We start from the raw sequence: 13,784 nt of genomic DNA, 5'->3' as shown, positions 1-13,784 counted from the left end.
GCTCAACTCCAGAAAAATAAATGACCCAATCAAAAAATGGGCCAAAGAACTAAATAGACATTTCTGCAAAGAAGACATACAGATGGCTAACAAACACATGAAAAGATGCTCAACATCACTCATTATCAGAGAAATGCAAATCAAGGCCACTATGAGGTACCATTTCACACCAGTCAGAATGGCTGCGATCCAAAAGTCTACAAATAATAAATGTTGGAGAGGGTGTGGAGAAAAGGGAACCCTCTTACACTGTTGGTGGGAATGCAAACTAGTACAGCCACTATGGAGAACAGTGTGGAGATTCCTTAAAAGACTGGAAATAGAACTGCCTTATGATCCAGCAATCCCACTGCTGGGCATACACACTGAGGAAACCAGAAGGGAAAGAGACACGTGTACCCCAATGTTCATCGCAGCACTGTTTGTAATAGCCAGGACATGGAAGCAACCTAGATGTCCATCAGCAGATGAATGGATAAGAAAGCTGTGGTACATATACACAATGGAGTATTACTCAGCCATTAAAAAGAATACATTTGAATCAGTTCTAATGAGGTGGATGAAACTGGAGCCTATTATACAGAGTGAAGTAAGCCAGAAAGAAAAACACCAATACAGTATACTAACGCATATATATGGAATTTAGAAAGATGATAACAATAACCCTGTGTACGAGACAGCAAAAGAGACACTGATGTATAGAACAGTCTTATGGACTCTGTGGGAGAGGGAGAGGGTGGGAAGATTTGGGAGAAGGGCATTGAAACATGTAAAATATCATGTAAGAAACGAGTTGCCATTCCAGGTTCGATGCACAATACTGGATGCTTGGGGCTAGTGCACTGGGACGACCCAGAGGGATGGTATGGGGAGGGAGGCGGGTTCAGGATGGGGAACACATGTATACCTGTGATGGATTCATTTTGATATTTGGCAAAACTAATACAATTATGTAAAGTTTAAAAATAAAATAAAAAAAAAAAAAGAAGGAGAAACATGTCCTCGAGCAAGATACATTGTTGTTATATAATCCTTAGTAGAGAGTTCAAGATGAGTTTTGTTGTGTAATCATTAGCTCTGAACTTAAAGAAAATAACATCTTATGTGACTAAGACAAAGCAATGTAGAAAAAATCATTTGTCCTTTTCTCCTCCTTGAGAGCCCCAGACCCCTTTCTCCTTTTCAAGGGCGGCGGACCCCTTCCTCCTTGAGGGCCTCGGACTCTTTATCAATCTACCTAAGAATTAACTCTCTCATCACTCCTCAGAGAGGCATCCTTGGCCCACTCATCTAATTAAGTCCCCCTCAGTATTCTTCCTCATAGCAAATTACACTTTCCTTCATAACACTGCTTTTGATAGGAATTGGGTATTTATTTAATTTGTGTTTATTATTTGATGCCTATCATTTCAACATAAAGCACCCCTCCCCCAACATGGTAGCACCATGTTGGTCTTATCTGTTGCTAGATACCCAAACCCAGCCATTGCTCACCAAACCAAGTCATTGCTCAACAAGTATTTTTCAGTCAATTCTCTCCTGCCATGTTTCTCCTCTTGGCCAACCTCCCAGGAGGATATCTCTGATTTCCCATTTAGGGCATTTCAAGTTCATGAGAGAAGGAAAGAGAGAGCAGAGGCTAACAAGAAATCCACAGAATTGCCACTTGTGACCAGTTCATAGGTCCACAGCTAAAGAGTCCTGGCCAGACTCCTGGAGATTAGACAGGAGTAGTCTTTGTCTCCACTTTTCTTCCTTAACATTCGTCTCTTCCTTCAAATGTACCTAAAATAAGGTTCATGAGAGAGACTTATTTTCCAGAATACTAAACTCCTATGACTAACCACCCAAATATCAGTATGTGTGAAGCTCCGAATGTAAACATACAGAAATGTGATTTCTCTCTGTTAGGGAGTTTGGCTACACAGCTTGCATTAAATTCCTTAAGAGAGCAAAAATCGCTTTCTTACAGCTTAGAAAACCACAAATGTGTAATAAATCTCCATTCTGTTTTAAAATGATGTATAATAATCCTTATTCTGCTTTTTAAGGAATCTATGGAAGCCTGCGAAAATCTGGTCCCTTTATCCAGAGTTGTGTACAACATTCTTACCCAACTGGAGAAGACATTTAGTCTATCATTTCTGAAGATATTGTTCAGCCAAATTAACCTGAATGAATACCCCAACCTGATAACGACTCTCAATAGCTTCACAAGAGGTATGAGGCTTCTGTTTTTAAAATTGTATTTATTTGTTATCATTTGGTTGTACTGGGTCTTCATTGCTTTGAGCAGGCTTTCTCTAGTTTCAGTGAGCAGGGCCTAGACTATGTTGCAGTGCTTGAGCTTCTCAATACAGTGGCGTTTCTTCTAGAGGATCACAGGATCTAGGGCACTCAGGCTTCAGCAGTTGTGATGCAGGGGCTCGAGAGCACAGGCTCAGCAGTCGTGGTGCACGGGCTTGGCTGCTCTGTGGCATGTGGGATCTTCCCAGATCAGGGATCAAACCCATATCCCCTGCATTGGCAGGTGGGCTCTTGACCCAAGGACCACCGGGGAAGTCCAAGGCTTCATGAATACCTTTGTGGCTTTAGGAACACGATAGAAGTTGTCATGCTAAAAGTTCAAACTGGCTTTCTGCCTTCAGGAATATGCACTTTAACTCCCTACTTTCTCTTTGGGAAGAGATGGACCATTCTCTCTCATGAGTGTGGCAGGAAAACAGCCCCTGGCTCTGGTTCTCTAAGGTGAATTTCCAGATGACATAACCATTTTCAGTCTTACATGTTCTATGGGGTGGGAGAGGGGAGGGGAGGTGACTGTACAATTTAGCATACTGGACAGTCTCTAGGGAAGGGAACACATAAAGTGACAGAAGAGACCTAGCCTGACAGAAGGAGAGCCAGAGAGGAAGAAAGATGGATACGGATGGATAATAATAAGCATCTTTTTCTTTGTTGAAGTACAGTTGATTAACAATGTTATGTTAGTCTTAGGTATATAGCAGAGTGATTCAGTTATATATTTATATTCCTTTTCAGATTTTTTTTCCAATATAGGTTTTACAAGATATTGAATATAGTTCTCCATGCTGTACAGTAGGTCCTCGTTGCTGGGGTTTTTGTTTTTTTTTTCTGAGTGCTTACTGTGTGCCAGACATTATCCCAGGCACTTTGTATGATTATCTTATGTCATCTTTAAAACAATCCTTTGAAGTCATTCTTGTCCATGTGACATATAAGGAAATTAAGGCTCAGAATAACTTTCCCAAAGTTATTTGTCTGCTAAGTGCAGAGCCAGGAGTCCTACTTGGATCTCCTAATACTAGGGTCCAAGATTTTGATTACTATTTTTTTAATATAAGATTTATTTTTGATGTGGACCATTTTCAGAGACTTTATTGAATTTGTTACAATATTGCTTCTGCTTTATATTTTGGTTTTTTTTTTAGCCATGAGGCATGTGGGATGGATCTTAGCTCCCTGACCAGGAATGGAACACACACTCCCAGCATTAGAAAGTGGATGAAGTCTTAACCACCAAACTGCCAGGGAAGTCCCTTAATCACTATTCTAAACAATCTGCTAGAGGGCAGATTATAAAGCTAAATGAGGAAAGAAAATCAGCTAAAGAGGAAGGGAGAAGGAATTGTGGACACAGAGATAAAAAGAGAGAGTATGAGTAAGAAGCAGAAAATGAAGCTCCCTGAGAAAGAGAGGAACTGAATTAATAAAGTGGAATTAAATGAGCAATGACATTGCTGGGAAGAGAGAAGCAAGAGTCAGAGAAGCAGGCGGTTAAATCACTTATTTAGTCAAAGCATATGGTTCATTTATCTGAGAACCACAAGGAAAGGATCAGCAAATCACACTGAATGGTAGCATTCTTACTACTGGAGTCACCATTGTTGACAGCTCTCTGACACTTTACCATCAAGAGGCTCCTTCTCAAAGGGAGAAATGATTCCTCGAGCTAAAAGGGCAGCAGAAGAGAAGAGACCTCCCCCAGGCTGGCACAGCTGCACACGCGCCTGAGATCACAGCAGCGTCAGGGCAGTTCTGGGAGAAACAAGTTCTCAAAGGCCAGGCCAAGTAAGCGTAAGAGTCAAAGGGATGCACACACAGAATATACTCTTAACCCATCCCCCAACCTCCAGCCTAACTGAGCTCTAGCATCTTTCTGGATCCAACTCTGCGATTTTGTTCTAGGATCCTCTCCAAAATCTGGCCTTACTTTCCTTTTTTTGTTCACTGATTGAGACAAAATGGAGAAGAATTATAAAAGAAACCCAGCCCTGGACATGCAGGGGAACAGCAGGCAGAAAGCCCAGGCCCTGGGGTTTTGGGATGGGAGAGTTCAGTGTGGCCAGATCACAGGGTGCAAGGCAAGGAGGCATGGAAACTGAGTCTGCAGAATTGAGCAGAAACTGGAATATAGGGGTCCTAGTACACTGTGCTGGTAAAGAATCCACCTGCAATGCAGGAGACCCTGGGTTGATCCCTGGGTTGGGAAGATCCCCTGGAGGAGGGCATAGCACCCACTCCAGTATTCTTGCCTGGAGAAACCCATGGACAGAGGAACCTGGTGGGCTACAGTTCATGGGGTTGCAAAGAGTTGGACACAAATAAAAACATACACTGTGCAGTGGAATTATTGTTGTTGTTGTTTAGTTGCTAAGTTGTGTCCAACTCTTTCATGATCCCATGGACTGTGGTCCACCAAGCTCCTCTGTCCATGGGATTTTCCAGGCAAGAACATTGGAATGGGTTGCCATTTTCTTCTCCAGGGGTTCTTCCTGACCCAGAGATCAAACCCACATACACCTCCTGCATTGGCAGGTGGATTATTTTACTACTGAGCCACCAGGGAAGCATGAAGGAATTTATATTTTCTCTTATTTGCTCCAGAGATGTGTGAGATGTTTATTTCTTAAAACAAGGACAACATTTAAAATTATAGCATTAGACATAATTGTCTAAATTCTGAAGCCAAAACTAGAGAGAAACTAAAGGAAATTAAATCCCTAGATACAAAACCAATCTCAACTCCATGTGTGTAAACCACTCTGGTGTCACATCAGAGGTTAACAGCTGTATTGCACTAAATGGCCACATCAAAGAAAGAAAATCTACTGGGTCCGCAAATGCATGATGGATTCGTTCTACACATCTGTGAGAGAGTGAATACCTCCATGACTTTGTCCTACTGAATGTGAAGTATAAAGAAATCTCTTCCCAGTTTGGGACGGACATGTACACACTGCTGTATTTAAAATGGATAGCCATCAAGGACCTCCTGTATAGCACAGGGAACTCTGCTCAATGTCATGTTCCCCTGGAGGGGAGTGGGGTTTCGGGGAGAATGGATACAGGTATCTGTGTGGTTGAGTCCCTTCACTGTTCACCTGAAATTATCACAACATTGTTAATTAGCTATACCTCAATACAAAATATAAAGTTAAAAACAGAAAAGAAATCTCTTCCCCAAACAATTCCAACGTACTTATGTGTGGTCCTTCACCAATCCCAGTTGTCACTTCCCATGGAGGCTGGAGCAGAATCACAACCACCCTTCTCGAAGCCCCAGCCAACCCAGCAGGAAGGAGCTCCCCGAGGACCCTGCTACTGCCGCGTCTCCCCTGCCGACAGCCCCTACGGAGCCTCCCACCCTGTGGACCCAGTGTCAGCCAGCGAGCACCCGCCCAGCATAGCTCTGAGGTCCTGCGTGAGCTGCCCAGCCGCACCGGCCTCACCGTGACTCTCCGGGAAACCATCCAGAAAGGAAGGCTCAGTCCAGGTGAGACACAGACTCCAACACCAGTACCTCCCCAGCCTAGGGTGCCGGTGGCCCTGGAGCCCCAGGGTCCCGTCTCTTTGTTGACCTGCTTCTTCCTGAGCTCTTACTACCACACACAGCTCTTTCCAAGAAGGACTGTGGGCACTGCCAGGAGCCTGGGTAAGGCCTGGAGCCCAGACCACCAGCTTCTCACCCCTAGAACAGCCCAAGCCTTTGCTCTTTGGCTCTTGTACTCTGCTGGCTCCTGGCATTTTAACTGTTTGCTCCTCTCCCTGTCCCTGTCCCTACGATGGTTTTCTTCCGGCTTCCCTGGCAGCTCAGACCGTAAAGAATCTGCCTGCAATGCAAGAGACCCAGGTTCCATCTCTGGGTCAGGAAGATTCCCTGGAGAAGGAAATGGCAGTCTACTCCAGTATTCTTGCCTGGAGAATTCCATGGACAGAGGAGCCTGGTGGACTACAGTCCATGGGGTCGCGAATTGGACATGACTGAGTGACTAACACTCAAACACATAAATGATCAATGACAACACTCCAAATAAGTGATAAATATTCATATAGGATGCCCACACTCCCCTGTCCCTGTTTAGAGAAATGTTGCTTGGAGCTGACTTGCCCGGGTTCAAGGTGGCTGTGAAGGGAGAACACTTGCCTGTAAGTCAAGAGGGCTGTAGCAGGAACCCCAGGAAAAAGAACTGGTGTGACAAGGAAAAAGAAGCAGAGGTCAATGCACTTGACCTCTTGTCAGGGATGCTGTCACAGCCATTTGACACTGTGATGTCCAAGAGCCCTGCCCACCCAGCACTCAAAACACACTGCTCTGAATTGACAAGTAACTTGGGCAACAGACAGCCTCAATGCTTTACAGATTGCTCACCCTCTGACTACAGGGACATCTGTTTAAACCAGATTCATTTTCATATAGCTTGGATTCTACGAGGGATGTTATTGAAGTTATTAGGAAAGATGATCAAATGTTTAAAGGTTGCTGGGCCTGATTTCACTTCTACCATTATGTCATTTATCTCCCCCAACCATCATGATAAAGCACTTTGATTATGTAAAATGTTAACTGTGGAATATTATTGGCCACTGTTAAAAATGGTATCATGGATTCTGAGGTCTCCCATACTGGGAATAAAGGGTCCTATTTGGTCCAAAAGTTTTCTCCACTCATCTAAAACTACCATCAAATACGGTTAACATTGGGGCTTCCCAGGTGTCACAGTGGTAAAGAATCTGCCTGCCGATGCAGGAGCTGCAGGAGATGTGGGTTCATTCCCTGGGTCAGGAAGAACCCCTGGAGAAGGAAAATGGCATCTCACTCCAGTATTCTCGCCTGGAGAATTCCATGGACAGAGGAGCCTAGTGTCTATAGTCCATGGGGTCGAAAAAGACACTACTGAGCATGCATGCATGCTCACAAGGTTAACATAATCACGAAGCCAATGACAAGAGTCCATCCTCTAGATTTAAAACAAAATAAGTGCTATTTTTACATCAGTAAGAGACTAATTGAAAGGAAACGACTGGGGAATTGCCTGGCAGTACGGCGATTAAGACTCAGTGCTTTCATTGTCATGGGCCTCGATTTGATCCCTGGCTGGGGAACAGATCTCTCAAGCCATGCAGCAAGGCCAGTAGGTGAGGGAGGGGGAGAAAGAAAGAAAGGAAATGATTGTTCTCCCTCCCTGCCTACCCCGCCCTCGAGGAGTCTTGGTACTCAGCTGGCCCATCATTTTTACCTGCTAGAACAGATTGTTCTTGTTCCTCCCATCTCTGGTTCCTGCTGGTGGGTCTTGGGATCTGAAATTTCTTTTCTTTCTCTGCGCAGTGTCCAGTGACAACCTGACCCCTCAAATAAAAGATAAAGAAGACACTCAAGAGATGCCCTGCACTTCCTCAGATCCTGTGCCAGGTAATCTAGATTTGAACTACTCAGCCTTACCTTGGGGCTTCGCTGGTGGTTTAGACAGTAAAGAATCTGCCTGCGATGCAAGAGATCCAGGTTCCTGGGGGCAGGAAGATCCCCTGGAGAAGGGAATGGCAACCCACTCCAATATCCTTGTCTGGAGAATCCCATGGACAGAGGAACCTGGCAGGTCCATCGGGTCACAAAGAGTAGGATATGACTGAGCAACTCACACACACACACACACACACACACACACACACACACACACAGGTTCACCTTAACTTTTGTGTCTTCCATGAGGAAAAGCCATTTGGAACATCCAGGCCCAGGGCTCTTCTCTCCACTCTCCATCACCATCGTGGTCCAGCTTTCCCACTGCTGCTCGCTCCCTGCCCTCAGGAGCTTGAACAGACAAGAAACCAGAGCTCCTGAAAGGAGACAGAGTCCCAGGGGCGGGGATGGATGCTGGGGTGAGGGAGATGGGTCTGGGAAAGGTGGACAGAGAAGGGACACCGAGGGTGAGGGACAGGAACCCCACTAGTACTTGCCGGACTGAAGCCGATTCCAGCCTCTGTACCCTGACACCGAATTACTGATATAGCTCAGAGACAGAGCTTTGGATGAAGTAGAAAAGAATAGCTATATTGCTTTGCCAGGCAAAAGGGACCAGGTTAATGTCCTCAAAACTGTGTGTCCCAGTTTGGACAGAGTAAGTGAGAAGTTTTATATTAGTGGTTCAGAGAGGATGTGATCAGCCCATGGATGTTCTTCTGATTGGTCGGTGGTGAGGTAATTGGGAGACAGCATCATCAACTTCTTGTTTCTACCATTCTGGGGCCTCTGTGCTTATGGGCAGCAAACTGTTCATTTCTCCCTCCTGGTGAGGGTTTCAGTATCTGCAAAACAGCTCACGATATTGCCATGTATATCCCTTGAGGGGGAACACTGGACCTTGCGGGAAGGCTGTACTATGGTTCCTTCCTCCCTTATCTCCACACCCCACTCCCTACCCTAACTAGCATCTGTTTGAACCTCCTGGTTGGAACTTAGGGAAGGCCTTGGAGGTCAGATGAAGCCTATTTCCTGTATTCAAGAAATGGGGGACAGAGAAAAGCTTTTGTGCCCAGGAGCCCCTCAGGGTCCTGCACAGTATCAAGACCTGGATTCCAAACACCACTAAGGAGTCTGCAAACAGAGAACATTCCTCTGCCAGGAGATGTGTGAATCCCAGTGGAGAAGGACTATTTGGCTCAGCAACTCCCAGAGGCCACTTGAGTAGGTAAAACTCCAAACTTCTGCATCAAAATGCAAAGCAAAAGCAATTATTCTCCAATTTAAAAAAAAAAAAAAATGGTATTCCTCAGTGGTCCAGTGGTTAAGACTCTTCCTTCCAATGCAGGCAGCACGAGTTCAGTCCCTGGTTGGGAATTAAGATCCCACAGGCATCGAGGGGTGGCCAATAAATATATAAAAAGATACCATCCTTCTGCCACTATGGCAAGTTTCAACTTTTGTGCCTTTTTTTCTCCCTTGCAATTTACTCTTTGAAATTAGGTCATTTACCCCTTATATTTACACAGGTTGGGTTTTGCAAATTGCATTCCATGATGCTGTTTAACTTGTCCATCCAAACTGCTCAACTCTCTGAATTGCTTCTGGAAAAATAAACTTCCCCGTATCAGCTATTTTGGTTATCCTGAGCTATAGCTTGAACAGTAAAGGAAAACCAGACAAAAAAGAATGCAAAGCAAACAAAAATACTATGTGACTGAATCAGTGCCCCAGACGTGGACGGTCCTCCTTTCCAGCCCCCACCTTGACTGTGAGAACTTTCATTTTCAAATTGTATCCTTTTTTACATCATTTGGATTTTTAAGGTATTTAAATAATTTGAAGTGCAACAAATCATTTTTAAAGTCTGAGGACTGCTGGCTAGCTGCCTCCGTTAGCTAATCCTCTCTAGGCTGGAACTTGACACAGATCTCATAGCACTGTGGAAGCAAGATGGTGACTGCCATTTGTGAAATGAGCCCTTATCTGATATGGCTTCAGGTCCTTCTGTCTTTCTTAGGTCAGCAAAAACTAGCAGAATTTTGGGTATTCTTGCGGCTAACAAATGCTGGCAAGCACAAGCTGACTCCTGCTTTCTTCAATAGCAGATAGATGGACGTGTATAGTTAGTTCTTCTTCATTATTTCTCAAGATGAATAATCACAGATACAGCAGTTTAAAAATATCCCATCACAGATATCTAAGCAATAGCATGTACCTTTCATATGGCAAAGGCTGGCTGCTGAGAGTCTTTGTTCTTCTTCTTCCACTGGGAAAGGGAAATCTCTCTAAAGAGCTCAGACTGAGTCCTCCTCTGTGGGACAGTTGTTTCAAGTTCACTGTGATAATCACACAGGGAGCAGTAACTACAAGTTGATCAAACCCAGGCCAAGCCAGGGAACCTGGTGAGTCCCCAGACCTGTGCTAGGGGTGCTCTCCACTCTCTGCTTCTCCCACCAGAATCCCTCGGCACTTTCTCATCAACCCGCTCTGAGTTCTAAAATGAATTATATTTTTTTGTCAGTGAAAAGAGATGATGTCCCTGAACCAAGCGACCCAAAGGAGCTCCAGGAGGCATCCAGGACACTCCCCAGCAAGAAAGGTAAGGATTGCCTTTCTCCTGCAGATCTCAGGAGGGTGGGTTTGGGGCTGCATCTTGTCATGAGCACCCACTAGGTGCCTGTAGATATCATGCCCAACAGAGTTTGTTTCCAGTTCACTATGTCTTCCTCTAAGGCCTTCATAAAAATTATAGGGAAATGAGAAGGCATTTGGGGCCATTGAAATACACACCCACTGGAATTGTTCCGAAAACATCAAGGTCTCCTACATACACAACTTCTTATAGGGTTAGTTACATTTCCCTCTTTCATGGAAAGTTGGTTCCCCAAGAGGACACTGCTTCCTCTTAAGACAAGACTGCATATTCTCTGCTACTCTCTTCTCATGTAGGAAGGTAGGTTGAATGCCACCCCTGGCTACCCACTGCCCCACCCAGCCCCTTGCTCCCCATCCTCTCCTTTGAGGCTTAGTCATCAAGAGAAGGGCTCACTCCCTTTTCATCACTGTCATACATTGACTTCCCCACCACTCCCTGGAGGACCTCAAGGCTGACTTAGAGTCTCTCTGTCACTTCCAGTCTTGCTATCCCCCTGGACACCTGCAAGGTCCATGTGAGTAACAGACCCATCCAAGACTCTGACTCTCAAATCCTTCAACTCCTTATTTCCAGTGACTTTTCCCCCAACCCGTTCTTGGCCTCCAGAACCCAAAAGTGACCCACGGGCCTTTTCATCATGTAAATCCGGCTCATCTTCCCAATAATTTGAGATTTCCTTGTTTTGACATTCAGTGCTTGAAATTGTTCCTTCTATAGCCTATTGCTCAACTTCTGATCTCTCCTTCTCACCCCAGTCTATAAAAATGAATTCAAAAGTATCCCTCTTTGATTTCTTCCTTACAATTTCTTCCTCTGCAGCTTTCTTTCAATATCAGTTGGGTGAGCAGTCCACTGACCTTTCCCTTCTCCATTCAGTCCTCTGCCTTTCTTTTATTTGTTTATTTATGTATTTATTTTTATCTGCGCTGGGTTTTCCATGCCATGTTCCAGCTTTTCCATAGTTGTGGCGAGCAGGGTCTACTCTTCATTGCAGTGCATGGGCTTCTCATTGCAGTGGTTTCTCTTGTTGGGGAGCATGGGATCTAGGGCATGAGGGCTTCGGTAGTTGTCAATCCCAGGCTCTAGAGCATAGGCTCAGTTGTTGTGGTGCATAGGCTGAGTTGCTTCAAGTCATATGGGATCCTCCCTGACCAAGGATGGAACCCATGTCTCCTGCACTGGCAGGCAGATTCTTTACCACTGAGTCACCATGGAAGCCCTATCTGCCTTTCTTCATAACCCTTCTTACCAGTTTAGAGTGCCAGATCCATTGTTTCAGTAACCTACTGCTATCTTTACCTGCTTTGCTTCTTTTCTTTTCCTAGAACTTGGGGGAGACTATTAGCTGCTTCCAGTGCACTGTACCAGAAATCAGGCACAGTTGGAGAGAGGCACATGGCTGGGCAGCGTGTTCTCCCTGTGTCTTCATGACTCCAGCATAAATGACCCCCCACATTGCGTGACCACTCCACTTCCTGTGATCCTCTCAGTTCAGTTCAGTTCAGTTCAGTCGCTCAGTCGTGTCCGACTCTTTGCGATCCCATGAATCGCAGCACACCAGGCCTCCCTGTCCATCACCAACTCCCAGAGTTCACTCAAGACTCACGTCCATCGAGTCAGTGATGCCATCCAGCCATCTCATCCTCTGTTGTCCCCTTCTCCTCCTGCTCCCAATCCCTCCCAGCATCAGAGGGATTCATTTCCCAATGAGTCAACTCTTCGCATGAGGTGGCCAAAGTACTGGAGTTTCAGCTTTAGCATCAGTCCTTCCAAAGACATCCCAGGGCTGATCTCCTTCAGAATGGACTGGTTGGATCTCCTTGCAGTCCAAGGGACTCTCAAGAGTCTTCTCCAACACCACAGTTCAAAAGCATCAATTCTTTGGCGCTCAGCTTTCTTCACAGTCCAACTCTCACATCCATACATGACCACAGGAAAAACCATAGCCTTGACTAGACGGACCTTTGTTGGCAAAGTAATATCTCTGCTTTTGAATATGCTATCTAGGGGGGTCATAACTTTTCTTCCAAGGAGTAAGCGTCTTTTAATTTCATGGCTGCAGTCACCATCTGCAGTGATTTTGGAGTCCTCCAAAATAAAGTCTGACACTGTTTCCACTGTTTCCCCTTTATTTCCCATGAAGTGATGGGACCAGATGCCGTGATCTTCGTTTTCTGAATGTTAAGCTTTAAGCCAACTATTTCACTCTCCACTTTAAAGATCCTCTCAAATCTAAAAAAAACAGTTTTTTATTTTCAAACCTCTTATACCTCACTGCTTCCCTTTTGCACATCAGATGACCTTTCCTCCTGTTTCATACAAAAGCATCAGATGAGAATTCCCTCTCTTCCTGCTCCCACCCGGTAAACCCTGCATCTGCCCCCTCCTTTCCAGTTCCTTCCTTCTCTCCAAAGCAACCCTTCCACCTCTCCTGACCATCTCTATGGTCCCTCTCTTTCTTGAGAATTCAGCATCTCCCCCTGGTGACTCAGATGGTCGAGAATCTGCCTGCAATGCAGGAGACCCAGGTTCTCTGGGTCAGGAAGATCCCCTGGAGAAGGGCACAGCAACCCACTCCAGTATTCTTGCCTGGAGAATCTCATGGATAGAGGAGCCTAGCGGGCTACAGTCCATGGGGTCACAAGAGTTGGACATGACTGAGCGACTTTCACTTTCTCACAAGGATATTCATTCAACCAATGCCCAATCCTATCACAGTTCATAAAAGGAATTTTCTCTTGATTCTCCTCTCACGTCATCCATCGCTCTCCCTTCTGTTTCACAATGAAACTTCTAGAAATGAGTTACCCAAACGTATTGTATCCATTTCTTTACATCTCTCTCTCCTCTGCTGCTTTAGAATTTCAGCATCACCAAAGATCACCAATGACCTCCTGGCCATTGTGATTTGAAGCTAAGCATTGTTGACATATGAGGTTGATAGATCAATGTTTGTAGCTATAAAAGATGATCTGTATCTTTTCAGGAAAGAAAAGAAAAAGATGTATCTGGGCCACCTCAAAGAAGAGACAGCAGAAAAATAGCCACCAAGGAAGTAAGATGAGAAAACAAGAAGGGGCTGGAGGCCAGAGACAGCTCATCCCTGTTGACCAAGGTGTGGGAGATGGGATTTTATTCTAAGTGCAGTAGGGAGCCACTGAAGAGACCTAGTCTGTGAAGTGACATCATCCAATTTTTTTAACTTTTTATTTTATATTGGATTATATAGTCAATTAACGATGTTGTGATAGTTTCAGGTGGACGGCAAAGGAACTCAGCATCCATTCTCCCCCAAACTCCTCTTCCATTCAGGCTGCCACATAGCATTGAGGGGAGCTCCCTGGGCTGTACAGTAGGGCCTTG

The 13,784-nt window shown here is 45.0% G+C and overlaps 1 protein-coding gene across 6 annotated transcripts in view; it reads left to right on the top strand.

Moving 5' to 3' along the window:
* Positions 1–13,784, top strand: part of SP110 (SP110 nuclear body protein) — a 49,643-nt gene that overhangs the window by 6,594 nt on the left and 29,265 nt on the right. For all 6 annotated transcript variants that reach the window (XM_061387767.1, XM_061387784.1, XM_061387772.1 and 3 more), the window contains exons 3-7: positions 2,052–2,220; positions 5,531–5,797; positions 7,631–7,714; positions 10,287–10,364; positions 13,408–13,536. In XM_061387767.1, the coding sequence (XP_061243751.1) occupies positions 2,052–2,220; positions 5,531–5,797; positions 7,631–7,714; positions 10,287–10,364; positions 13,408–13,536 (727 nt within the window). The remainder of the gene's footprint in view (positions 1–2,051; positions 2,221–5,530; positions 5,798–7,630; positions 7,715–10,286; positions 10,365–13,407; positions 13,537–13,784) is intronic.

Source organism: Bos javanicus, chromosome 2, assembly GCF_032452875.1.
Source record: "Bos javanicus breed banteng chromosome 2, ARS-OSU_banteng_1.0, whole genome shotgun sequence".
Lineage (NCBI taxonomy): Eukaryota > Metazoa > Chordata > Mammalia > Artiodactyla > Bovidae > Bos > Bos javanicus.
Note: the sequence above shows the minus strand (reverse complement) of the source record. Positions and strands in the feature narration are given on the sequence as shown.